General features: G+C 45.7%; 1 protein-coding gene and 1 long non-coding RNA gene across 5 annotated transcripts in view; one reads left to right on the forward strand and one right to left on the reverse strand.

The window, feature by feature from the left end:
- SDK1 (sidekick cell adhesion molecule 1) overlaps positions 1-26980 on the forward strand; it is a 382991-nt gene that overhangs the window by 335031 nt on the left and 20980 nt on the right. For all 4 annotated transcript variants that reach the window (XM_064390819.1, XM_064390818.1, XM_064390817.1 and 1 more), the window contains 5 exons: positions 14322-14437; positions 16133-16319; positions 17082-17219; positions 20240-20401; positions 21547-21672. In XM_064390819.1, coding sequence (XP_064246889.1) covers positions 14322-14437; positions 16133-16319; positions 17082-17219; positions 20240-20401; positions 21547-21672 — 729 coding nt within the window. The remainder of the gene's footprint in view (positions 1-14321; positions 14438-16132; positions 16320-17081; positions 17220-20239; positions 20402-21546; positions 21673-26980) is intronic.
- On the reverse strand, positions 19449-26386 carry LOC135281712 (uncharacterized). The gene is made up of 2 exons (XR_010348254.1): positions 22988-26386; positions 19449-21174 (listed from the first exon to the last, which is right to left on the reverse strand). It is a non-coding gene; the product is annotated as an uncharacterized LOC135281712 (long non-coding RNA).

Consider the following 26980-nt stretch of genomic DNA (forward strand, 5'->3'; position numbering starts at 1 on the left):
TGACAGTTTTTTGTTGCCCACTCACCTGGAATAAGCACTGGCAGTTTCTTGCCGTTGGAAAACCAGTTGGTCTGCAGGAAGGAGGGAAGAAAGGACATTTGAAAGAAAGAAGAGAAAATATTTTTGGAGTTGCAGGAGGATGACTGTTCATACCAAATTAGCTTGAGGGAAAAATTGACTCGAGTTAAAGAAGTGAAAAGTGGAGCACAGGAAAGCCACAAGGGAAAAGAAACAAAACTACAAAACAAGGGAGACTCAGAAAGCTGATCCTTTTATTTTATAACTCTCTGTGTAGAGACATTGCCTGGCACCACAGCTGGCTGTGTTTTTGCACTCTTGAAGCGAGGAGATGCCGTGTCTGGTTTAGTGCTGGTTTTGGAGGCAGGGGTTGGGTGCTGCCAGGAACCTGCAGACTGTCCCTGCGTCCAGCCCTGGTCAGTGGCACTGTTCAGGCCTCTGCTGATCTGGATCTGCTGCCTGAGTCCTCTTTGATCATTTTAAAATCCCCCCACTGGAAGGCTGGAGGTGGAAATCAGGACAGAAGTGTTGAGCAGACGCTTCTGTGAATGCCTTGAGGAACGGGTGGTTTGTGAGAGCCCAGATAACCCCCAGCCACTCTGTCCCCCAGAAACTCCAGCTGGGAAGGGCAGGACTGGAAGAGCTGCTGCCCTCCTGCAGCCCTGCCAGCAGGGCTGTGGTTGTGGTGATCCCAGCTGGAGGGAGGCTGGCTCTGAAATCCTCATTAGTTCTGGTCTCCGTTTCTGCAGCAGCAGCGTTTGAAGCTCAGAACAAGGGGAGGCAGCTCGACCCTCCCGTTGCTTGGCCCAGCAATGGAGCTGATTGCACTTTGTTCTGTGTCTCGGGGCTGTGGGATGGAGGAGCTATCAAAGCCAGCACTAATTCATTTCATTATTACTCATTAAACATTCTATTGCTCAAAACTAAGCAAAGCACATTTTTTTAAGAACTCTACTGTGCATTTTTTTAAACTCTGCTTAACCTTTTAATTTCAAATATAGTGCAACATTCACCATCTTTCTTTGAAAACATCATAAATTAATCAGAGCAGTGTTGTCCTGGAGAGACAGCTGGCAATATTTACATCTTTTTTCTAGTTTGCTTCTGCTCCAACTTACTCCTGCAACTGAAGCAAAGAAAGTCCCAGGTGGAGCTAACTGTATCTGGCTTCAAAATACATTTTTGTTTCAGAGCTAAGTATCTCCCTGCTGCAAATGGAGCCAGCTCATGCACTTATACACATGTACACAGCATGGGAAATCAGCTGGGGAAAACAAGGAAATGCTGTTATATTGTGTATTTTAATCCCACAGTCCAGATCTTCCTATCATAACTCAGGGAACAAGGCAATGGAAGGAGACAGACTTGGGAGGACACTGAGATAATTACAGGACCCCTGAGTGTCTGAAGGAAGGGGGTCTGGGATTAGATGAGCTTTCAGATCTCTTCCAACTCAAACCATTCCTTGATTCTGTGCTATCCAGGAGGCCTCCTTTCCCAGGCAGGACTGGTATGTCTGAAGCTGTAGTGTGTGACTTGGCTGTTGTGTTAGAGTTCCTGGATTTACCTCTGGAAAGGAACCATCCAGGTTCACACAGCAGAGATGATGAATGTAGGATCTTCCTGCCGATTTTCACTCTTGTTGTGTGAAGTTATTACACTTTGTTATATAACTGCCTCTTCCACCTCCAGAACTGGCTGTGATTTATACTGTGAGTAAAGTGATTGGAGATGGTATTGCAATTTAAGTTTTAAATTGATTTGTGACACCTTTGAGTTAAAGTGTGCTGTGGAAATACAAGGTTTTTGCTGTTATTGTTTGCTCAATGTTCTTACCCACGGTTAAGGCAGTTAAGCAGCAAGCTGGAAAAAAATGAGTCTGCTCAGCTCCAGCAATGGGGCATCCAGGTTAAAAACAGAGAAAAGCTTCCCAATAAACAAGTGCTGACACAGGCACAGCACTAGGCACAAAGTGAGTGAAGGTGGCCAGTCCCTGGGCTGAAGCTCTCAGGTAGCTCTTGTCTCAGTGCTGTTAAATGGGGCCTCGTTCTGCCCTAAGCATTGCAGTAATTCTGGGAGAGGGGAGAACATTCCTCTCTGGCTCCTAAAAAGGGATGAACAGCCTTTGTGCCTTTGGGGAAATGTGCTGGGCTTAGGCCAGCTTGGTCAAAACACCCATTTCTGTTGGGTGTTCTTGTTGCTGTTGGTTGTGCTGTTCAGCTTCAGTGATGCAGAAGGAGGAGTATCTGTGATTCCTTCTATCCCTTTTGTGCTCTCCCTTGTTAGATTTGAGAATTTCCTTATGATCAGACCTGGATTTTTACAGTAGAACCACCTGAAAAGCTTGGGGGGCCTCTGTAGCCCAGCTTGCGTGGTGAACAGGAAAGCTGGATGCCAGTGGTTTGGATCTTCTAGGTTTTCTTGGTGGTGGTTTTTTTTTTTTATTTTATTATACAGGTGGAGGAAATGCTTTCCCTTTTTCGGGTAGCCCACAAGATCAAAGGCTTCCTTTTGAGTTATGCATGGATATTGGCAAAACTCACTGGTGTGGAGAGCAGTTCTTCCCCAAGATGGGAGAGTGGGCTGGGAGTCCTTGAGCTCAGCACAGCTGGGAAGGATGTGCTGCCTGTTCAGCCTGAGCAGAGCCCGTGTCCTTCCCCCACCTGCCTCAAGCATCTGCATCCCTCTCCTCCAAGGCCCAGAAGATCCTCTACTGCCTTTTTAGTGCTGGCTGCAGCTCTGCCCTGCTCATTAGAGAACCATGTGCATCTCCTGACAAATGACAGAAAAATTGAAAGCCACCACTTGCAGAAATTAGGAAGGGAGTCGCAGCCCCGCTGGCAAGCCCCCTTTTCGCCTTGTTAATTCATTTAACAGTTCAGCTGTCAGGGATGCTGGCTCTGATTGGGGAGGCAGTGAGTGTTCAGCGAGAGGCTGGGCACTGATATTCATCCCAGCCCGAAACGCAGCTGCTACCAGAGGTGCTGTTCTGCTCCACTGAAATTAAGACTCTGTTAGAGCAGCCACTATATCAAGAGCATTATTCTACCAGGTTGCTGTCACCACCTGATTGTGTGGGGGGCTCTGGAGTTCAGGAGACTCCACTACCTGCATTTTAATTAAACAGAAATCACAGGTTTGGGCCAGACGTGCTTCACCTAATTTGGGAAGGTGAATAAAGTAAAATGTGGCAATACAAATCCTTTGCTAACGAGCCTGCAGCCTTCAGTGCTTCTCCCATATACTGCAAAGCTGTTTTGGATGAAAAGTAATGAAATTCATCATTTCTTCCAGCAGCTGTTGCTGGAGTAGAGTGAGTGTGTGCAGAGAAGGGGTGGCAGAAGGGGTGAAGTGCTTGGAGAGACATCAGCCTTTAAACAGGCTGTAAATCCATTTGTGTGAAGAGGGGAGTGATGTGTGTCATTATAACTGATGGTGACATTGGTGACCTTCAGAATTCACAAGAACTGATGAGGCCGGGTTGTTGTTGTTGTTCTTTTTAATGATGATCTCTGAGAGCTGGTTCTGTAATGGGAAAGGCAAGGAGTAAAAAGAGCTGGGAGACAAATCCCTTTGTTTAGTAGTCTCCATTGAAATGCCACTTTAGTTGTACCATCGTCTTTCAGAGAACATTACCTGGCTCTCTCATTTTCTTCCAAGTGGAACTGTAGCTTGGAAAAGAACAGGAATGGAACAGAATGATGTCTGCTTCTTAACTCTGTCTTCAAAAGCTGAATCCACCTCTTAGTGCAAAGCTAGCAGACACCAAACGGAATTTCTTCCTGTTATGTGCAATTATTTTCATCTGCCCTCCTGCCTGCTGCTCCACAGGTGTTCCTGGACTTCACAAATTTTACTTTATTCACCCGTAGATGACATAGGAAGATCTGCTCTGCCAGTAATGTCAGGGGAAGCACTTGGAGCTGCCTGGCCATCTCCAGCATTTTACAAGCCAGAAACAGAAAACACCTGGAAAGACTAAAAATAGTGAAATAGGTTTGGGACAGAAAAGGCTACACTAAGAGAGCGAGCCATGATAAGGACAAAGGAGCCATGTCAGGAAGCAAAGAATTGACTCCAAGTACTTGGTTCCCCTTTAGAAACTGCTTCCAGCACAGAGCTCTTGTCCCTTCTTACCTGGTTATCTGTGCGGGGCAACATCCCTTTGTGCTGAAGGCACGGAAGGTTGGCAGGACAAGGCTCCTTTGCCCTTGGGTGCTTTAATCTCTTCCTCCAGGCCTCACCCTTTTATGTGGCGCTCCAGATTCCCCCGGTGGTGCCACCTCAGTCCCTTCCTGGAGAAGGGGGTCCCTCAGCACTGCCTGGACCCCCCTTTCTCTTGCAGCACATCAGCTTTATCTCCTCCCCTGCCCCAAACAGCAGAGGAGATGCTGTGTGGAGTCCCCTGTGCCTCCTTGGTGTCAGGCTCGGAGAGGAATGACAAGATTCCAGCGCATCCGAGCTGGCAGCCCGCGCCTTGCCGTGGCCCGTGGCTGTTCTCTCCTATCTCGGTGGGACACGTGGGCTGGCTGTGCCTGTGCAGATAGCAGCACGTTGCTGCTGGCACAGCTGCAAGAGCTGGGTGGGCAGTGCCATCCCAGTGCCACTGGAGAAGGGAAGAGAAGGATTACCATGGCCATTTCACATTGCAGCAGTCTAAAACCTGTCAGCCTAGGGGACAGTATCTTCCCTCCATAAACAAAAGGGGATGGAGGGAAGCTGTTGGGGAATAGAATGGTAAATGAATTATTGGTTTCATGTGCTCAAACTTTAAACAAAGGGCAACTTTGGCACTTTAAAAGCACCAAGCCTTTTAAATAAAAGGGTGTTTGCCTTTTAATTGCTGACACCTCTGGACATAAGCAAGAGGCTGCTTTTGGGGGATGGCAGGGTGTTTGAAACTTGTTGTCCTTTTCCCCTCCCCTTTGAATTTAAAGAACCTGCAGAGATGTTCCAATGTGATGCTCAGTTCTGGGTGAGTTTTACCCTGTCATTCTGGAAATGCCTTGCTCCAGGAGTGACAAAGGGTTGCCATCCTGTCCCCAGTGTCTTTCTCTCCAAGGAATGAGAAGGTCTCCTGTCAGCTTGGAGTTAAAGATGCAAGCCATATTCTCCAACAACGTGCTAAATGACAGATGAAAGTCAGAGCACAGTAAGAAAGCAAACTGTAGGAAGATGAAAGGAAAAAAAAAGTGGTGAGACATATCCTGGTTGGTCTGGGAAAGTAACCTCTTTCCAGTTTCTCTTGGAATTCAATTCACCTGTATCCCAACAGCATCCCGTTTCTGAGAGCAGGATTGGCCAGTGGGCACATCCCATCAGTGTTTCTTGGTGGATTTTAAACTTCTCCAGGTTCACTGTATGTGCAGGGGCTCAACTAAGGGCTTGTCTACAGCAAGTCCAATTTGGTTTTGTTGTTCCCTCAATGCAGCTCCACTGGAGGCAGCAGGAGTGTTGATAGCATGTGGCTGTGGGATCTAATCCTGCAGGGCTGTGACAGGACAGTAAAAAATAACAAACTAAAGTGTGCCCACATCAGAGCATTAGTCACTGCTACTGGTATTGTTACAATGCTGGGGAGTTATGGCAATGAATATTCTCTGTAAGGTTTGGCTCCCTTTCCTACTCAAACTGACTATTTTTAAGGGTAATTTTATATTCTTAATCTGTTTACAGATGATGTGAAGGTTTTGCTAATTAGACTTCCAGATTTGGTAGCTCAGCTCAGTAGCTGCTCTTACAATGGCAAGACAGAGAGTAACCGTGCCAGTGTGAGTCTGTGGAAGAAGTGTCCTTAATGTCAACATGTCAAAAAGACATCCCTGCAGCTCTCTGGAGACTGAAATCTAATGTCAAGGCAGAAGGAAGCAAAGTCTGGGAGTCGTAGTGCTGTCAAAGCAAGTTATTCTACCATATAGGAGAAGGAATTTTAAGCGAATGCACTGGAAAGCAGTGTCCAGATTGAGACATAGATTTGATGGGCTTATTTGACATCTTTAATTCTCCATTGACAGTCCAAAGCTCCCTAAAATGATTTGCAATGTTTTCATGCTGCAAGTAAAAGCCGAACGCGCGCCTCATTAACAGCTCATTAAGTTGTTAATATTGGTCATCAGCAGCCTTTGGTACAGCACAATGCTTTATGCAGTGCGGCAGCTCCTGCTTAGCTCGGGTCTAATTGCCTCTTTTTATCACGTCTCAGTGTAGGGAAGATGTTTCTGTCCTAGCAAAAACACCGGCGGTTTGTGGTGCGCCGGTCCCGGGCAGGGCTGGGCTGCGCTGGCCGGGCAGTGTTTTGCTCCGATGCTGAGCTCAACCCCAACCATTCGATGATGATTTTTTGGTGCCCACTGTAGGCCGATCGAGCCCAAATTCATCGTGGGGGCTCGTGGCTGTGCGCTGCAGTTGTGGGAGGGAAGGACAAACGAGCTGTTGTGCTGCAGCGCGCTGTGGGCTCTGAGCAGGAGCGGGGACATCCCTGCACAGAGCGGAGGGAGGAGAAGCCTGATCGTGTATGCAGAGCTTTACTGAGCTCACAGCACAGCCACTCCATTAAAAGCGGAGGAATTAACCTTCCTTTCAGAAAAAAAAAAAACATGAGCAATCAGTAGTAAAGTCAAACGAACCAGAAATCGCCCTGGTGAAGAGGTGGGGAAGCCCCTGGCTGATAACTCCTATTCCAGCAGACACAGGATGGAGTTGGAGTGCTTTTGACTAAAAGGTTATATTTGCAGCCAAATTCCTATTTTGCCTAATTGTGCAGTCCTGCTCTGCTTGTTTGCAGTCATCCTGGGATATGTGAGCAAAATTTGTGCTGTAAGTATTTTCATATGGGTCTCAACTCCCGTGGCTTTGCCTCCTCTGTACAGCTTTGCTGTGAAGCCAGCTGTGGAGAAACACAGTTGGTTTTCCTCTCTGACATCTGTTTGCTGTATCCATCGTCAATCACAGAACTGGAGGCTTTTCAGGTTGCCTGTTGTAGACTAAAAACAAAAATGTTGCAATTTTTTCTTAAGAAAGTATGAATTAGCAATAGTCTAAAATATCTTGGCTGCAGAAGTCCAGGCACTGAGATGGAATGGGGGTGTGAAACTGCAGCAATGATCTAAGGGATGAAAAATAAAGAAAGAAAACTCTCACTGAGAGTCAAGAAAATTTAAATTTAATCTCTCTCTCCCCAGGAGCATAAGAACACAGTGTTCTGTAGGCTCCCTGGGGTTCCCTGACCATTGCAATCTGTAAATCCTAAATTAATTCCTCGTGGGGGTCAGCTACCCAAACTGGCATTAAAGCCACAGTGAAAGGTTATTCCGGGGGCAGATCTCACCTGTGCCCTTTGACTTTTTTCTGATATAGCTTTTGACATTTGGTAGATGGCAAACCCAGGGGAGATTATTTGATACGCTCTCTTGGCTGCAGTGAAGCAGAAGGATTAGACTTTAGTAGGTGCTGCCATTGCTGTTAGTGGATGTGAAGTGGGTGCTTTTGTCAGCTGCCATGAACTTGTGGTATTATGATATTCAAATGTGGCATTAACAAATCATAATAAGTGGAACATGACCACAAATAGAGGAGAAGGAGTTTTGGGTCCTGGAGAGTGTGGGGAAATAATCTGAAATTGGTAATTTTGCTTCTCTAATGGGTAGACTTTCAAGAGGGTGGAGGGCAGTGCTTTCCTCTCCTGTACTGCTCCCAGTGCACACGAGAGAGGATCAGACACGCAGCAGCTCCTCACCACCCCTTGAACAACCTTCAGCCCCTCCTGGGGGTGAATCCTGCACTCATCAGAGCTGGCACTGCTCTCTTTGCACAACTGTTCCTGCTCTTCAATGGAGAAAACCCCCAAGTGCACAGATGTAAGGGAGCCATCCCTGATTTGCATGGATGTAAGAGAGAGGGGGTTTTAGCTTGCAGGTTTGTGTTTACCTAATGCTGTCAGGCTCCTGCTGCTCCTGCTCGTGGCCCAACTCTGCTGACTGATGGGCTGCCTGCCTGTGTGTGATCATATCCTTACTGACATGGAAGAAATAGAGGGAAAAGCTCATTTTATTATTCCCCCCACTTCTTGTTTTAACCACCTGAACGCCCTTTCCCGAGGCAGTCTGACAGTTCTGTGAGAGCTTTACTTTTGGGCCAGGCTCTCTCGCTTCCTTGATGGATAATCTCAGTATGCAATGTGATAGCCTGTTCTAGGATTGTGTTTGCTGAGTAGAACTGTGGAATTCAGCAAAAGAAAAGTGTGTAGTTTTTGTTTGCAGGCTGTTTCACAGCACTGTTCTGTGGGGTTTGCCATGGTTTTAATACTCAGATCATGTCTGCCCCATGAAATTCCCAGACTGCACATGGCTCACTCACATGGGAAATCCAAACCTCCTTAAAAGATTAGGGATCACAGCAACAGTGTTGTCACCACCACTGGAAGAGTTAGTGAGGAACAGGTGGAGAATGGCTCCTCAGTTCAAAAAGGGCACTGGCAGATAAGCCCCTAGATCTGTGTCCGTGGAAAAGAGACTCCACTCCTAGTCCTTGTTTCATTTCAGTTTTCAGGAATTCGGTTTGCAGGGATGTCAGCTCTCCCTCCCTCCACCCCCACCTCCCTCTATCTCTGCAGGTGCTGAAGATACCTGTGCCAACATTGGGAAGCTTCCCAGTGCTAAGCATAGAAGCTGGGGATGTTGCATTCGGGGATCATTTGCAGCTGCTTTAATTTATGTTTCTTCATTACTTTAATACCCTTAAAAAATTGATGTGGCAAAACACAGCTACTGTACTAAATGTGGTATACAGAGAGCCAAGTGTTTGCCTACCCAGACAAGATGGCACAGAGTAAAACAACTGCAGGTGCTCCAGACTCCCAAAGTTCTCATCCTGGCAGCTGTTCTCTTTCTCCTCTTCACCCTTTCTTCTTCACTAAAATAGGTTTTTCTATTTTTTGTCTTTCTATTCTATAACTATTTTTGCATTTTTGCTCTGTCTTCCTCAGCATTCATGAAGGTGAGAGAGATATTTTTCAAGTTCTTCTTGTGTTTACTTCCACTGGTACATAAGGAGATATTTCAATTTCTCTTATACGGTTCTCTGCAATTGTGTAAATCAACACATACATCCACGTCCCCTGAAAAGGAGTATTTCCAACTAAAACCTGGCTTTTACAGCTGTTTTAGCCTCCTGCCCTACCCAGCTGAACATCTCACCAATGGGGAGGCCAGACTGGTCCTTTGCCGAGACTCATTTCATGTCTCAGGGTGTCACAAATCTGGCAGGGCAGCATTGGTGCCAAATTGCTGAGTAAGAGGGCAGGAGCACTCAGACCCAACATAACAGATGAAGTGCGTTGGAGGGGTTATGACCCACATCCCTGGAATGTGGCTCTGCCTCTCTTAGTGCCTCTGAAACACATCTGAGTAACCACAGAAAGCTCAGCCCTTGGAAAAAGCACCGACTCCCATCACGAGATGAAGCCCAGCCTAAAACAGGCAGAAATTAGTGGGAAGTGTGTTTTACATTCTAAATATAGCCTGTGCTGCTCTTCACAGTGGAAAGCATCTTCGCAGTCACTGGTTTTGAAGCACAACTGACTAATTGTTATTGAGCTAATCAGCATCACTCACACAGCATTCCTGATGGCACCAAGCTCTGCTGCTGGGGAAGCTCCCATCCTCCCACTGCTCTCTCCCAGACTCTGTCAGAAAATGGCCAATAGACACTGAACATTCTTCTCTCGTGCCACTTTTCCTTCTTGCAAGGTCTGACTGCAGACATCTGCAGATCCACCTTTTTGGTCGTTCCTGGGAGTTACCATCCTCACATTTCTTCTCTAAGCCTGAACTGCAGGAAAACCCCACTTTGCCTGTTTTGCTGATCAGTCTCACTGCTTTATCTGGTGACCTTCTGTTTGTTGTGTTGTGTTTGGCTTTAGAATCCACTAAACTATTGCTTATCTACACTGTGACTTGAAGGCAGTTGCTGAAGCTGAAGAAGCAGCAATCTCTGTGTCACTGCAGGGATATAACTTCAATACAGTGACGATGGTTTAGGTTAGGCATCAAAAAGAATAATATGAAAGTTTTTTTGTGAGTTATTTTCTATTATAGATATCCCTATTTTGTTTATTTTTATTTTTAAAGTATGAGTATTTTTAAGTTTTTTAAGTAGAGAGGTGCTGGCAGAGTTTGTGCGGCAATGACAGCACAATCTGGAAATAAATCAGTGATTGAGATTACATGAAAATCTGACCAGCAAGCTGATCCCAGTGTGACCCATGAGGATGATGTCTGAATCCTCTCCAAACCCTTTTAGCCCTATTTTCCATGACTGTGTGTGCCAGGAATCACTGTAAACTTTGGAAGCTCTGGTGTGCAAGATTTCCCCATCATCACACACTGAACTGAACACTGCTGTGCCTTCTCCCTTGTTGTTAATCACTAGGTAGGGAAAATTACAGCTGGTACTCAGAACATGCTGCAGCCACCCCTCCATTGTAATGAGGAGACAGATTAGAGGATTTTGGGGCCTGGAGCTGTGTCTTTGTTCTGTGTTTATGCAGCACATTGTGCAATGAGATTCTGGCCTCAAGGTGCTAACACCAAAATGCAAACATATTGATTACCAGGGAATAAAGGCAGGCATGTTCTCCAAGTCATGCTTTGAAGAACTGGGGGGAAACACTTGCTAGATAGAAAAGGATCAGTGGTCTTTACAAAACAGAAATTTGCTTGGGATTGTTTGGGATCAAGCTGATGCACAGAAAATCCTTCAGTCTCTTCCACTGCATTTTTCTCTTTATTTTTGGCCTTTACTTAAATGGCTTGTGAGTGTCAGGAAACCTTGTCCCAAACTTGTCTGTGAGTGTCCTGCCAGTAACACTGCCACTGCAGAAACAATCAGAAAACCACTAGAGGAGAAATCCTCTGCTCCCCAGAATCTGGAGCAGATATAAGAGCAGTGAGGAATGCTTCACAAAACCAGTTATCAAGTTTGCCCAATGAATCACAAGGATTTGTAGCCTACCTGTGCTACAGAGCATCGTGGCGATTGTCACTGGGAAAAGGAATAGCAGCTCCATATTGATGGAAAGCTCTGGCTGCCACACAGCCCAGAGAACAAATATCCCAAGTGAGAAGAGCTGAGGTGAAACTTGTGCAGAGCACAGAGCTCTGGAGCAGGGAGGCCACGAGGGATTTAAAGCACCTTGTCTTTAAAGGTTAGAAGCATTTGCAAGCTCAAATTGCCTGCAGTGAGAGCAGAGGCTGCTCAGTGCAGCTGGGGAATGAGGGCAGTGATACGTTTAAATGTGGATTTAGATGTGTAACTTTATTTATAGGCTCATTTTGACAGTCTCACCACGTTTCTGGATAGATTTGTTGTCTTTACGTGATCCTGACAACAGCAGCCCAGCCCATATTTGTTACTATTTGTTACTAATTACTACACAACCTGCTCAGTCTTTCTCCTTAGGTTTTGGCTGAGAGAGAGTTTCAAGGAGACAATCTCAAAGGTAAATTGAAATCAGATAAGAAAAGAAATGTTTACAAATATCTGCATGAGATTCCAAGGCAGCAAACGTGTGCAGAATTTGACTTCATGAGTACACAGATTTTTTTTCAGGGAAAGTGAAATGCTTTCCACCTGCCAAGAGCTGTGTTTGGACCCTCGGGGGTCTGTGTTGCTCCTGCTATACTTGATAATGTCACTAACACCTAAAGCAGTGTGAGGTATGTAGCTCTAACCTTGCTTTTTATGTATTTGAGATTTCAACAGCCGTGAAAAATTCCGAGTTCAGTAATCTTGAAGTGCCTTCCTAGAAGGTAAAAAGCCTTTTGAATTCACCTTTTAAATGCACTTGCTTTTATTGGCACAGGCTATCCATATATTCAGGGAATGGTTTGGGGTTGCAAACAGGTGGGGTCTTCAGGGATGTGTTTCCTTCTTTTTGAAGTATTTCACTTCACCCTTAATGGAACGTGCTCTCGCACAGAGCCACATCAAGCGTCAGCAGCACTCTTCTGCTGTCCCTCGCTGTCAACAAGAAATCTGTGCTTAGAGCAGGGGGGACACATCAGCCTTCGAAAGCTGAACAGAGGGACAGACTCACAGGGCACAAAACCAAACAATTTGCGTCTTGTGGAGGCTCTGGAATAGTGAAGAGAAATGTCTTTTTCCACACTTTTTTCATTCCTCCCATCAGATTTTCCTCCACTGCGCCAGCAGAAGTGCAGCTCCAGCAGCGAGCGTGTCGGTGCAGAGTTATCACTGGCAGCTTTTAACCACTGTGTTTCTCAGATGTGCTGCATGAAGGGGTTGAGGAAAAGCAGTGTTTTTCTGGCAGTGGGTTGTACGCGCCGTCTCCTCTGATGGTTGTGTTTCAGAAGCAGTACTTGTTCCAGGCTGCCACATGGCATCCAAAGAAAAATGCTCTTATAGATGCTGCTTCAGACCCGGGTGTTGAGAGCCCTGTGAAGCTGTCAGCTCAGGACAGACAGTGGTGTCACTCCTTAGAAAGGAAATACACTGCTAAAGGGACCCATTTTCCTCTGTGATTGTACATGTTCCTGTTTCCCTGAGTGTGTCATCGTGGCAGATCTCTGGGATGTGTTTTCAGCTTTGCTCTATGTGATCAGTTTGGCCTCACTCTATGGTTTATGCTGTGAAATTCTCAAAATCTTGAGGTTTTTTTGTCCCTAACAGCACTGCCTTGCACTGAGGGCATCCAGCCAAGCGACGAGCACAGAAGGCAGGGCAATAATTAGACAAGTGCACCCTTGTGACCAAGTTAGAGTTTACTGATGGTCACTGTCACCTCATGTATTTGCCATCCAGCCAAAAAGAAAACAAAAAACCCCACAATAAATAAATACTTTTAACCGAGCCCTGCGATGAAGGCTATTTTCAATTTTACCTTTCACGTTTTAATTGTATAGCAATAATTTTGCAATAGAGTTGCCGATGGCAAACATGCAAAAGACATTAACTTTATTTATGTTTTGGATTATTAATGTGGCTGTTAAAATTCCTCCAGTTAGTTTTGATTGAATTGTTTTTTTGTGCGATTCTGTCGTTTAATGGAGCGGTAAATAAGAATTTCTGATAATGAGCCCAAGCATCTGTCACAACAACCTGGCGCTGGTTATTAACATTTCCATTAACGGCAGGGTGGGCAGTGATAATATGGAAACCACACAGTTAGAACAAAATAAATAGTTGGTGTCAGGCTGAGTGGGTGTTAATTACTTTTTTATTTTATAACTCTGGGGGGAGGGAGTATTGGTAGAAAAGTGTGACTTATGAAGGTCATTCTCTCTTAAGAAAGAAGTCTCCAGAGGAGCAGCTAACCGGCGCTATCCAGTGCAAGCGGTGAATATTTTATCGCTTCTATTTATGGCCCAGAAAGGGGCAGAGAGAAAAGAGACAACTTTCTCAGGGGGTCTGACAGAAGGCTGTGGCACTATGAACACTGAGAATGGAGAAGTGGAGCTTTTGTCCTGCCTTTCTCTTCCCACTTCTGCAGTTTGACCAGGACACGCTTCAGCACCTTTCCTGTGAACAGAACAGGAGCTGTTTTGTTAAAACCTGCCGGAGGCTCAGACAGCAGGTTGGGAGAACAGAGTGTCCTCAGTAGCTGCTGGGGAGGAAAATCCACCTGCACCAAGTGGGATCCTGACAAAGAGAAGGGGTGGAGTGACCCAGGTGCACTCAAAGATTGGTTTTCTAGCACAGTACAGTGCAAAGAAGGAATGCTATCAGGAGCCAAAGATGCCAGTGTGTGCATGTGGAGGTGTAATCAAAGTGGAGCTAACAAAAAGTCATAGTAGCAAACTAAAAGTCATTCTGTCATACATAAAATATTAGTGCATTGATGAGGAGCTGACTGGGTTTGGAGGTAATTTTAGGCAGTATTTTAGCTCAAAGTTTTGCTGCTGAGTGGCGTTTGGGCTGATGGTGGCAGGGGCTGCCTTGCTCACCAGGAACGATCAGGAGCACTGTACTCTGCCAAAGGTGAGCCCCAAACTACCAGGGAACCAAGGCAAAATTTTCCTTTCTTTTTCAAAGCTGCTGGCAGGATTGAGTTGGTTCAGTGTCTAAGCCAGCCTGAGTGGAGCAGAGCACAACCACGTCCCGAGGCTCGGCTGCTCCTCACTCCTCTTGTGCCGAGACATCCCAATGACACAGACACCCTGGGACTGGCTCATTGCTGACTTGTGGCATAAACAGAGCCTGTCCTGGGTCCTCCTGCAAATGAAAAACCTGGCTATCAGCTAATTCTGCTTGTCACTGTTAATTCTTCTGTCCTCCTTCCTTCCTAGCACCGGCGCTGGCCCCACAGAACATCCAAGTCAACTCCCTTTCTGCAAGCCAGCTGGAGCTCACCTGGGACCCCCCTCCTGCCGACAGCCAGAATGGGAACATCCAAGGCTACAAGGCAATTCTCCCATTTCTACTGTTTTCATTTATCTTGCTTGGCATTGCTATTTACTTGTGAGAGAGCTCTACAAAGTGCAGTCACCCTCACCGCATAAGGCAAATTAGAGCAGTGCTCAGGCTGCAGCAGGGAACAGCAGCAAGTCCCAAAACCAAAAGGAAGAGAATGAGATTGGGAGGGGGAAGAAGAGAAAAGGGAGAGTGTGTCATTATTTATGGAGAAGGAGAGCATGGGGGAAACAGGGTATGCAGATAAGGAGGCAGCTCCACTTACGCAGGCAACGTATCTGCTACAAAAAGCAACACAGCTACACGAGAGCTGGGGGCAAGAAATGTATTGAAGAAAATTAACTGAGTTTTCCCTCCATCAAATGCTACAAGCCTTTAGGAAGAGCAGAACTTTCTCCCAGCTGGAAGCCTGAGTCAGGTCAGATTTTGGAAGCATTGCTTCATTTCCTTAACTTTAACAAAATTAAATCAGAGCATTAATTGCGTTTGGTTTGCAGGAGATGAGCACGTTGCAGAGACACGCTGCTCAGCATCTCCAGCATGAGAATGGACCCTCAGAGAGGGGGAATGGGCAAGTCTACAAACACTGGAGCTTGGCTTGGGTTCAGTGTCTGGCTCTGCCTCTCTCCATGAATTTAGATCCATAAGTGAAGGAAAGCCAAGCTAGTGTGAATAATCTGGCATCCCTTCTTGGCACTAACAAGCATCCTTATATATCAATCCCTGTCCTTTCCCTTTTGTACGTATATAGATGGCTTCAGCAGCTTGGCTTGGAGAGCCAAGGTGGAGTTTTGCCTTGGCTTGTTCTCTCAGCTCTCTGGCTTGCTTTGGCCTGTTGTAATGCTCTCACTGCCAGGCCTGTCCAATAAGTAGGGCTGGCACAATTTCCCGCTTGGAAACAACTTCTCTGAAGGCTAATTTTATAGCATCAGGGTAAAAATTATGTAATGGAAGAAGGGGGAAAAGCACCTCAAGGAACTTTAGGGAGAATCTTTGTTACCCTCTTCAGGAGGGCATTTTCCTGGCTGTGCTGTGAGCAGCAGTGGTGTGAGTGCTGTGTGTGTGCAGAGGGGAGTTATGGACCATCAGGGTGTGTCAGGATGCCAGTGCTGACAGGAAGCTTGCATTGCAGGGAGTGGTTAAACTGACCTCTCCTCAGTGAACCCTGGCAGCTCATACCTGCTGTCATTAAGCCATATTCTTCAGCCTTTCCTCTGTTTTTGAGTGATGTACTCAGCTACAGGGTCATTGGACTCAGGGGAATTTGCTAAGGAAAAGATTTGGCATGTGCTGAAAAACCTGAGTATCCCAACGAATGGAGGAGTCCAGGGCAAGACTTCACTTTCTGGTTGTTTTGTAGCTGCAGTGGCCAAATATTTTCTAGATGTAGGATATAGTACAACACATGACAGGATGAAGGGAATGCCCTCCAGCTATTCCAGGAGAGGTTCTGATTAGATATTAGGAAAAATATCTTCACAAAAAGCTTGGTCAGCATGGGAGCAGGCTGCCCAGTGAGGTGATAGAATCACCAAGCCTTGGCGTGTTCTGAATGGGACTTGGATGTGAATGTGGGACTTGGGAACACGGTTTAGTGGCAAACCCGGGAGTTGATGGTTGGTCTCATGATCCTAGCAGGCTTTTCCAACCTTAATAACGCTGCGATTCCGTCTCGCTGTCCCAACAGATTTATTACTGGGAGAGCGATGCTCTGAACGACACGGAGAAGGTGAAGGTCCTTTTCCTGCCGGAGACCAGCGTGCGGCTCAAGAACCTGACGAGCCACACGCGGTACCTGGTGTGCATCTCCGCCTTCAACGCGGCCGGGGACGGCCCCCGCAGCAGCCCCGCCCAGGGCAGGACACACCAGGCAGGTACGGGAGCTTGTCCTGCTCACCTGGGCACAGCCGGGGAAATGGGGCACGCAGCATGGCGGTGCTGTTTGGATTTGTACTGTAGACGTCTTGAAAGTGGAAAAAAAAAATGTGTAAAAGAGGTGGAGTGTGAGGAAAGGGAGTGATACAGCTGAAATGAGAATGGAGTGGCAGAAGGGCCAGTCCCTAAACTAAGCTGGTCCAGAAGGAAACAGTCTGTGGCTTTGTGTGTGGTTTCTGCTGCCACACACCTGGAAATCAGAAGGAGTTCATCTCCAGTGCCTGGAAGTTGCCCTGATGGTCCTGTGAGATAATTAGCATGCTTTTTAGATTTCTTCCCTGTTTTTTGGGGTTTTTTTTGGTTTTTTGGGTTTTTTTAAACTGGATCAGCAGCCTCCCAGTCAGGCTGAGCAGTCCCTGTGCTGGATGTACTGGGAGTGCTCTGGCACAGGGTGAAGACAATGCCCTTGGTGGTGGCTGTGAAGAGGAGATGGCTCCCACTGCACCCTTCTGAGAGCCATTCACTTCTGTGCCCTCTCTCCTTGTCTGCTCTGGAGGTTCAGTTTTGCAGCTGACTGGCTGTATTTTTAGGACAGGCTGTGTTTTGACTGATTACAGGACATTTGGATACAACTGAAAAATCCCTTTCTCAGCTTGTTTCCTTTAGATTTAGGCTGGGCAAATAAAGCAATGTTTTATAATATATATGTATATTAGATTGACTCCTGCTGCTGCAATTCAATCTGTGTGCAATTCTTTCAGCACCCAGTGCTCCCAGCTTCCTGGCCTTCTCTGAAATCACCTGCACTACCCTCAATGTGTCTTGGGGCGAGCCAACAGCAGCAAATGGAGTCCTGCAGGGTTATCGAGTTGTCTACGAGCCTCTGGCTCCTGTCCAGGGTAAGAAAGACCTCTGATCATACATATTCATGGGGAAATGACACAATGGTGCTGTAGGACCTTTCATCTCTGCCCAATTTCTTACTTGCTCTCTGCTGTTTTCCAAGAGAAGCCAGGTGGCAAAGGGTAAATAAAACAATTCCACTTTTGCCAAAATGCTTCACTGAGCCATAATATTGTGGAATATAGCTTTTGTCTTGTCTTCTCTCATTTTCTTGCACAAACTATAGTCTGTGTGATTTGAAAAGTCATTTTACAGCCATCATTACGTGGTCTGGGCAAAGAGGAAGCTCAGCCTGGGAGTGCCTGATTGTCTCCACGCTTTGCCTTTGAAACTGCTGAGTAGGCTCCATCCCAGAATAGTTGTCAGGCACATTTGTGTTGCTTATCACATCATGTGTCACTTCTGTTATCACAGAGATTGCCCAGGCATCAAATGTGCTGGTCATCACTGGCAGCACCTCTGCTGTGACAGGGAGGATCACAGGACAGAGACGTGGCTGTCTCTCTTCACATGGAGTTTTCAGGCAGCATTTTTAACCCAGCACCAGAGTTCAGTTAAACCACAAACATTTCATTCATTTGCCAGAAAAGCAACAGAGAAGGATTTGGCAGTTTCTCTGAAAACAAATGTAAATTCATTCCAAAGGTGAATTAGAAAAGATGACATAGTTTGTGGATGGTCTTATTAATATTTTTATATTCCTGGTAGATTGCCAATAGTTCAATAGGATGTCCAGTTTTGGCAGCATGACAGCAGGGAGAGTAATTTCAGCCATTGCCAATCCATTTTAAACTCTTTTCCAAAGAAATAAGGATATCAATCACTTGTATTTGCTTCTCCTGTAAGGAATAATGATCTATATTGTCTGAATATCCATGTCTCATGCACAGAGAAAGTTAAACTCAGGACTGAAAACACCAGAATAAAAGCACGGTCAGCCTTTATGGCTGGCAGGTCTGAGCACAAAGAGCAGGAAGCATTTCTAATTCTGACCAAGAAATGTGCACAGGGTATGCAGGAGATTCAGGCTGGTGGGGCATTTCCTCCCTTTTCTCTTTTTCTTCATTCCTACACAAAGTTCAAGAATACATTTTTCCCCTCTGAAAATATGGAAGTGTCAGATCATGTTTTCTCTGCATGTATTTGACTTAACAACCTTCCAGAACCTTTGTTGTCTTTTCCTCTCTTCCCCACCTCTGCCTGTGCTGCCCCTGACTCCAGTTTGTCTCCCCTTCCCCTCTGGAGGATTTCTGATGCGAGCAGGAAGGTTATGGAGGGCTCTTCCTCAGATGCAAAATATTTGCCTAAATTTATTTTCTAGTCTTTACCCACCATTTGCTCTTGTGCCAACATTTTTCTTTCAGCAAACATATTTATTCTCCTGCCATGGAAAAGAATCCCTTCCTTGATGCTATCATTTTCACAGATTCACAAATATTCCAAGTTGGGAGGGACCCACATGGATCATCAAGTCCAGCTTAAGTAAATGGCCCATAGGGGGCCAGAACCCCCATTCCTCCACATGGGCACTGCAGTGCACCAACCTGGATGGGCTGGAACCTCTTTTGCAGCTTTTCTCATTCATATTTTGGCTTTCCACCCATTCTTGTTTTTGGGCTGAGCGTCCTCCCGTGGTGACACCTTTTGCCTTCCCACTCACCTGCCCATTTTTCCAAGCTTTCCAGCAGCAATCTGTTCTTTAGCACAGTTTTATCCCTGCTTGACCTTTTATTGTTTAAGCTTTACACTGTTATGTTTTACACAATAATAGACAACAAGATTGCCCCAGAGCCTTTTACAACAGTTTTTTGGTTTGGTTTTTTTTTTTTTTTTCTTTTCTTTTTGGAACATAACTTCAAAATGACAAATGCCTCTTGATTTGTCTCAGAGAAATGAAATAGTTCACCTGTGGAAGGAGGGAGCACTTTTACTGCATCCTTGTTAGCCAAGGAAAGATTCCCTGAGTTATAAATTGTATCTGGAAGAAAACTTTGAACAGAAATTGCTTGGACATTACTCTTATTTAAGTGATTAAAACTGAAAGTATCATCTTGATTTGCATAAAATAAGCATCTGGGTTGAAAACATCTTCCTTCTGCATTTCTTGGAAAGATAAACTAGCAAGCAGCCATTTCTAGTGGGAAAAACCTTCTCCTACTTCCTATCTTCTTGGTTTGAAATGTGTCACGTACATACAGACCCAAAAAACCACCAGAAAGACTCTCTATATTTGAACGTTTTATTCTGTAAAATCTTTTATAAATCAAATTCTTTCCATTGACTTACTTCTAGAAAATTTCAGTAAAAGCCGGAGCTTTTGTTTTCAAACCAGTCATTGCCCTCAGTCCTTTCTGCAGCATTGAGAACCTAAATGTGAAGCTTTGGTGAAAGGAACAACTCTGGTTTTAACTGATCCCTGTAAGAAAAATTCTGAGAGAGTGAGAAGAGTGAAACACAAGTCACAGCTCCAGCCTTGTTTGAGCTCACAGTACTTTGGTTGCATCCCCTGTTGCCATGGCATTTGGAGCCCCAAGGTCCTGGTGAGCTGCACATCCTTCACATCCACATGGGAATGGTGGATATTGCAGGAGGAGATGAATGGAACACACCTGGCCCTTGTTCCTCCTCCAGACCATGTTGGAGGTTATTTGGGGAAGCAGCAACAGAAAAATGCTTGCCTGGGAAGCAATCTGGAATGTGCACTCCTCTTCGTTTACCTCCTCCTTTCTTCCCAGAATAATTACTGAGGTTACATGTAGTCTCTTGGTAATTTCCCAGATGTGTTGTAAGGTTTTTTCCTTGTCAGTACCCACTTATCAAGCTTAAACTCTAATTATACTTATCAGTGCTGAAAATTGCCTATTATCACTACTTAAACTCCTGCTAATTGTAAGAAATACTTTCTTAGCAAACTGTTAAGATGATTTTACTTACCATCTAGATGTAATAAGCTCCACTGATTTCTATTTTTGCATTGAAACTCCCTCTTATTTTTTTACCTGTGTGGCTGTTGCAGGGGTGAGCAAGGTGGTGACTGTGGACATTAAGGGGAACTGGCAGCGCTGGCTGAAGGTCCGGGATCTCACCAAGGGCATGACCTATTTATTCCGAGTGCAAGCCCGAACCATCGCCTATGGACCTGAGCTGCAAGCCAACATCACAGCTGGGCCAGCAGAAGGTGAGGGGGACTGTAAAAACAAATCACAAGTCACAGATCACTTCTACAAACATGGGGCACCAGCAGGGAATGGTGCACTCAGGGCTTCACATGAATTTCCAGCTCCAAGGAGAAGCTGAGTCACGGGACGTGATTCAGTGCATTTCACAACTGCCACAAAAAACGCGTTTCCTTTTTTTCCTGAAACCTGGAAGTTTAATGTGAATAAACAAAACACGGTAAATAAATCATAATGCAAACAGGCCAGCCAGGGATTTCCAAGCTGCAGCCTGACAGCACAGTGCATAATTCTGACTGTACTGCTCTGCAGTGAGAGGCAGGACTGGAGTAGCTACTGAAACCAGCAGAGGTTCCTGGATGCAAAACCAGAAAGAATTTACAATTGTTCTCTCCTGACACATTGGCTTATGCAGAGGGAGAGATCTGTGGGTTTCCTGCTGTGTCAAGAGCAGCTGCAGGGCAGCATTCCTTGCTTGGTTCAGTGCCTGTACCCAGAGCTGGTTTTCTTATTTGATCAGTGACTGATAAACAGATAATCCTACAAGGTAAATGCCCTCCAATGATACCAACCTGTCAGGTAAGTCACAGAGCATCAGTGCAGTGGCCACAGCTCTGTTTGTTTGTTTCCCTCTTCCAGTCTAACTCTCACACCACACCACAGACCAAGTGTAGATCAGGAATCATTTCTAACGTGGCCATGGCATCTTCCCAAGCCAATGGGCAGTGCCTGTCCTCATGAATCTCTTCATGAACCTCATAGGCTGGTTTCACCTCTGAAATGAGAAATAGCAGCAGCAACAGATAAAATGAGGGTCCTTTTTCTCTTGCCTTCTTAACACAGAAGGTGTAATTCCCCCCTTATTCTTGGAGTTATCCCCTGTAGGGCCATGAGTTGGACTTTGATGGTCCTAGTGGGTCCCTTCCAACTCAGGATATTCTATGATCCTATGACATGTAAACCCTATTGATAAGTAACTGCTGGTACTGGAGCTAGTGAAAAAATCAGGTCAGTAGCCCATAGAGCTGGTTTATGTTGCATATTTGTTGACTAATACTGCAAGATAATTTTTCCCCTCTCTCAGCAGAAGCAATTCATGCTGCAGTTTAATGCCACTTTCATTTGCTACTCTCTTTTCCTCCTTCAGGGTCTCCTGGCTCCCCTCAGGAAATCCTGGTGACAAAATCTGCTTCTGGGCTGACGCTGCAATGGACTGAGGGAGATTCAGGAGAAAAACCCACAACTGGCTATATTATAGAGGCACGACCCTCAGGTAAGCCCCAGGAAATGCAGAGGTTTAATGTCATCAGTTCCCTTCCTTCAGCCCCCGCTGATGTGGAGAGGTTGTTTGTCATCCCAGTAAGGTAATGGGATTTTGTGAGAGAACGTGTTTCCAGTAATATTAAGATATTACTGGTTTATTATGTAGTTTAGTACATTTTCTCCTCTTTAGGAGTAGTCACAGAAAATTACCCCGACTACTCTGGCTTTCACTGTGCTACATCACTGGAAAATCATCCAACAGATGAACTAATATAGTTAATAATTAAAACTCATTTAAATGCTTACAGCATCTTTCAGGAGCAAGAACTAATAAGTATTTGCAAGCTGTATTTTGAGGACCACAGATAGAAATCTGTCTCCTTCTGCAGCAGAGCACAGCAGCTAATTACTGTTTTAATGTTAATAATAGGGCCAGGGCTTCAGCAGCACACACACATTTCTTCCCCCATTTGTTCTGCAGGAAGATCATTCAGGCAGGGGAAGGAATCCCCCATCACCACAGTTTTTCTTGGTGCTTTCTCAGAGCTCCTTTGCTTCTGGGATTTGCATCTTAGTGAAGCTGTTCTCTGCTTTTTTCCAGAATGTTCCCCCTCTTGGACAAGGTAATTTTAAAAGTCAGTGTGTGCTCTGGCCTGATCGCAGCTTGGTACCCCTTGGAAATTCAAAAAGCACAGATTTCCTGGGAACTAAGTCATTAAGAAAAGCCAGTGAGTGCTGCCAGGCCTCTGTGTAATCTCCCTTGATAACTTCCCTCCACTCTGACAGGGCATGTTGATAACCACTCTCTGGGTACAGTTTTCCAGCTGGTGATACCTCCACTAGCTCCTTGTTCCACGCAGGCTGTGTTTGATGTCACCAAGTCAAAAGCTTTGCTGAAATCAGGATATATGATGTCTGCTCTTTCTCCTCTATTGACAAGGTCTGCTGCTCTGTCACAGAAGGAAATTAGACATGATCTGTACTTGACATAACCATCTTGGCTGCTTGTTCTTTCTTTTTCACTTCTAGGTGCTTGCACATTGCTTGATTATATATTGATTAAATGAATGCTTATCTGTTTGATTACATAGAAGCTTGTTTGTGTCTTGAATGTGAGGTTGCATTTAAACCCAATGATTTTAATTACATTTAACCAGACCAGTAAGAAAATTATTGAGGTCATCTCTGAAGATGTAGATTTCCATACCTGCATCTGAGAGAATTTGCTCTGTAGTGAGGCTCTGCTCTGATCCTAAAAATTCTTTCTTATTTTTGTCATTTAACATGGCAATTGCTTTCAAAATAAAAGCAAGGGAAATACATACCTTCTCAAAGCACTGGGGTTTCCCAGAGTGATCAAGTTTGCTTTCAATTAGAGCCATGACACTGCTGTGCTTCTACTTCACAAGCTTTTTGAGTTCTGTCCTTATTTCTTCAGAGGTAGAAAATATTTTCTTATTTGAACAGTGTTGTTAGGTAGCAAGTTCAACCAAACCTGTTCATTTAAAATCACTTGCCAGTTTACGTTTCCCCCAGACAGGTTTTTTGTGAGTCAGAGTATTTTAGAGGGAAACCAGCAGCCCATGGTACAGATTATTTGCAGGCTTGGAAATCCAGCACATGCAAGTGGTGACATTGAAAACTCATCCACTCGACTCCTCGTTGGATGTGAACAAACATTTCACAGCTCATGGCCAAGGATGCAGGATTTGGGGCCCACTCCTTTTGAGTAGGAATAAAATAGTGCCTCCAAGGCAGGTCTGAGCTGCATTAACCCTGGGTCACTTCTGCTGGCCCCACTCCACTGATCCTGGAAACGCACACAAGAGGTCTTATTCTCCCGCTCTTGCAACCTGACTGTTGAGGCATTTAATTCCTCTTCAGATTATTTTAATCCTATTCATGCTGCTGTAGCAAATGAACTAGGCATTTGTATGCTGGATTCTCATCCTTCGTTCTGGTTGCAGCTGTAGGAAGCGTGAAATGTGATCCAGGAGAGGAGACAGACTAATTGGAAGATTTTCTTATTCCACCCAAGCGGCGGCTTCCTCTCTGTGCTGCTTTTCTTCCTCATCTCTGCACGGAAGAGTCTGAAATCTGAATTATGAGCTTAACAAAAGCAGGGAACTAATTCTTCCTCTCAGGGCTGGTCATTCAGAGCAGCTCCTGTTTTAATATCATTCTAATAATTTGCATGTTGATTTATACAGGCAGTAGAAAGTGGATTGGAGCAACCTTTGTTTTTAAGGCGGAGTCGTTCCAAGAGAAGAGCAGTTGACTTGTGCTCTTCACATAAAATCAAGAAAAGAAAAGAGATTTATCCTTCTGAGGTCAAAAAGGGGGCGTTGAGCAGACAGATGAAAAGCTTTAGTTTGTTGCCAATATTTAAATGCAATACCACTACCTTAGTGTTTCACTTCTCAAGTGTCATCTGTTATAGGCCTCATTACCCCAAACGTTAAATGCTGTATCATCTCATTTTCCCTGCTGTAGCTCCCTGCCAAGACTCTTCCATCAGAGTAGGAGGATGGCTTTCTGTCAGAAATGGCAAGCCCTACTCCCTTTTGTCACTTCCCTTTGAATTTTTCGGAGCCCTGCTGTGTCTCCCAGGGCTCCTCTGCCCTGCTGGGTTTAGCAATGGTGGCAGCAGGCAGCTGAGACTGCTCATTTGATTTCCCTGTTTCTCTGCTGGCTTTATGGAAGGTGACCAGGCTCAGTACCTCCTCTGCATTTTGAGTACACTCACACACAGGGATGAAGCAGGCAAACCATTATTTTTTTTCCAGAGTGATCTGTGCTAGAGGAAGACATTACAGAAACAGAAGACTTTTTCTTTTCCTTCAACTTTTCTGTCCTTGGAGAAATGGATTCCAGTTTAGCTCCTTGTGCATTACAAGAAATGCAATTAAGCAGGCTCTGTCTCTGCCACTGTAAGTGCTCCCCAGACATCAGCTGGGCTGGCTGAGGAATGGGGAATAGATTGTGCCCTCAGCTTTGACATACAGAGCAAAAGACAAATGGCACAGTGATGTTAAGGTTCCCAGTGCTGCTGGGAGGAATGAAGAAGCTGGCTTCACCCCTCTTTTCCCAGCTCCAAAGGTTCCCTTTTCCCACCCAAAAGTTCCTGTCACTGTGCTTTAGGGGTGGGTATGTGGCCTGTGCATTCCCAGCTGTCTCACCCAGTAACCCCCGTCTGCAAGGGAGGTGTTTGTGAAACACGCTGGGAATCCGCAGGCCAGGAGTGCCCCTGGGTGTGGAGCTGCCCCATGAGACCTCCATCCATGGATCAGCCTGTGCACAGCAGCTGTGCAGGTGTTGGGTCAATCTGCCCCACAGAATCATTTAGATTGGAAAAGACCCTTAATGCCATCAAGTCCAACCATAAATCAAACTCTGCCACGTCCACCACTCAACCATCTCAATAAGTGACACATCTTCCTGGCTTCTGTCACCTCAGAAAGAGTCTCCCTGACCCAGGACAAATAGAGGGAGATTTCCTTTTCTGCTTCCTCTCCCCACCACAATTTTGGACTTTGTGTGCTTTTACCAAGCAGGGGATGATGTCAGGCAACTAGAAGAGAATTGCACCTAAATGGAATGGTCTGGATAGGAAGGCACCTTAAAGATCAGCCAGTTCCATCCCCTGCCATGGGCAGGGACACTTGCTATTAGACCTGGTGGCTCCAAGCCCTATCCAACCTGGCCTTGGACACTTTCAGGGGATGGGGCAGCCACAGATTCTCTGGACAACCTGTATCAGGGCCTGTCCATCCTCACAGGGAGGAATTTCTCCCTGACATCCCATCCATCCCTGCTCTCTGGCAGTTTGAAGCCATTCCCCCTTGTCCTGTCACTCCATGCCCTTGTAAAAAGTCCCTCTCCAGCTTTCAAGATGATGGGTTCCATGAAAGCAACAGACATTTAGGGAAAGAACCCATCTACTTGGAGTGGGAATTGTCTACCTCATAAATGCTGGGTTCTGCTTCCCACGCCCTGAGGGCAGCTCTCACTTTAGTTCCCTTTCTGGTGTCTTGAGTAGTGTTTTTCTGTTTTCTTCCTTTTCTATTTATTTTTAACCAAATGAGGGAGCGCAGTGTCAAACATGGACACGAACCAGCAGAAGTCAGTAAATTCAAAGTGAAGGGTGCAGCTGCATCCCCGGCATCTGCCATGGGGCCTTTTTCACTTCTGCTGGCGAGCGACACACCGGGGCTGACAGTTTGTCAGCCTTCATTTCCCATTCTTGTCCTTCCACTGCTTTGCATGATAATCCAGCCCTTTGCCTCTGACAAGCACAGCCACGTTTTAATTGTGTCCTCTGTAGGAGGAACACCAGTGGCTTTCAGCCGGGCCTTAACTCTCAGCAGCTTCTTCCCTCATAAACCTTCTAATGTGTAATTAGGAGGGAGCTTTATGGCCCAGCTCTGAGAGGGGATGGCTGGTGTTTAAAACCCAAATAACTGACAGCTCTCCATGTCCTGGGTTGTCAGTGCTGGATTTAGTGGGGCTGGGAGCCTCCCTGGCTGAGTGACAGCTTTATTTAGCGTGAAGGCCCTGATTAATGGCCTGTGACGCCGGGCTGGCCCACGGGAGCAGAGCAGCTCCTCTCCAACGTGGGCTGGACACGGTGTTAGGGCAGAGTGGCTTCACCTTTCCCTGTCACTCAGATCCTCTCCCCATGCCTGAACCTCAAGCTCAGGTGGGACAGAGGCTTTGAGGCTGGGAGGTGAAGAGCAAATCTCCCACCAGCAGGAGTTAGGATGGGGCAGGGCTGGGGAAAACTGACAGAAACAAGGAGCAAAGAAAATTTTTTCTTTTTTGAGGAGTGCTTGCTTTTCCATCACATGTTTAAGAGGCTGAGGGCCCAGTGAAAGGCCGTGGGGAGTGAAGATGGGGACTGATGTGACTGAAAAGAAAAAGCAAAGGCAGCCTCCCTGGGGATGCCCCTCTGAGCCCTGCACCTGAGCCCTGTTTAGTGTTGCAAATTTGCTCTTCCCAGTGGTTTCTAAGAGTTAATACCCAGCTGATGTCCCAGCCATGGCATGTGCACCTTTCCTCCCTAAACTGAGCAGAAAATGCTGTGTATGGCACACTAACGATTTTCCACTGAACTGAAAGGCCAGTCTTTGCTGTCACAGGTGACCTTCTAATGAATTCTCTTTCAGCTGAACTTCTAACATTTAGAGCATACCTGGTTTTGAGGTTCTGAGGGTGGGAGGAGAGGTGCACTGAAGGAATTCACAAGTGTGTGTTCAATATTTAATCTCAAAGTTGCCTACTGGAATAAAGTGATTTTTTTAGTTTGGATATATCTGATT

Source organism: Passer domesticus, chromosome 15 (genome assembly GCF_036417665.1).
Source record: "Passer domesticus isolate bPasDom1 chromosome 15, bPasDom1.hap1, whole genome shotgun sequence".
In the NCBI taxonomy this organism is placed as follows: domain Eukaryota; kingdom Metazoa; phylum Chordata; class Aves; order Passeriformes; family Passeridae; genus Passer; species Passer domesticus.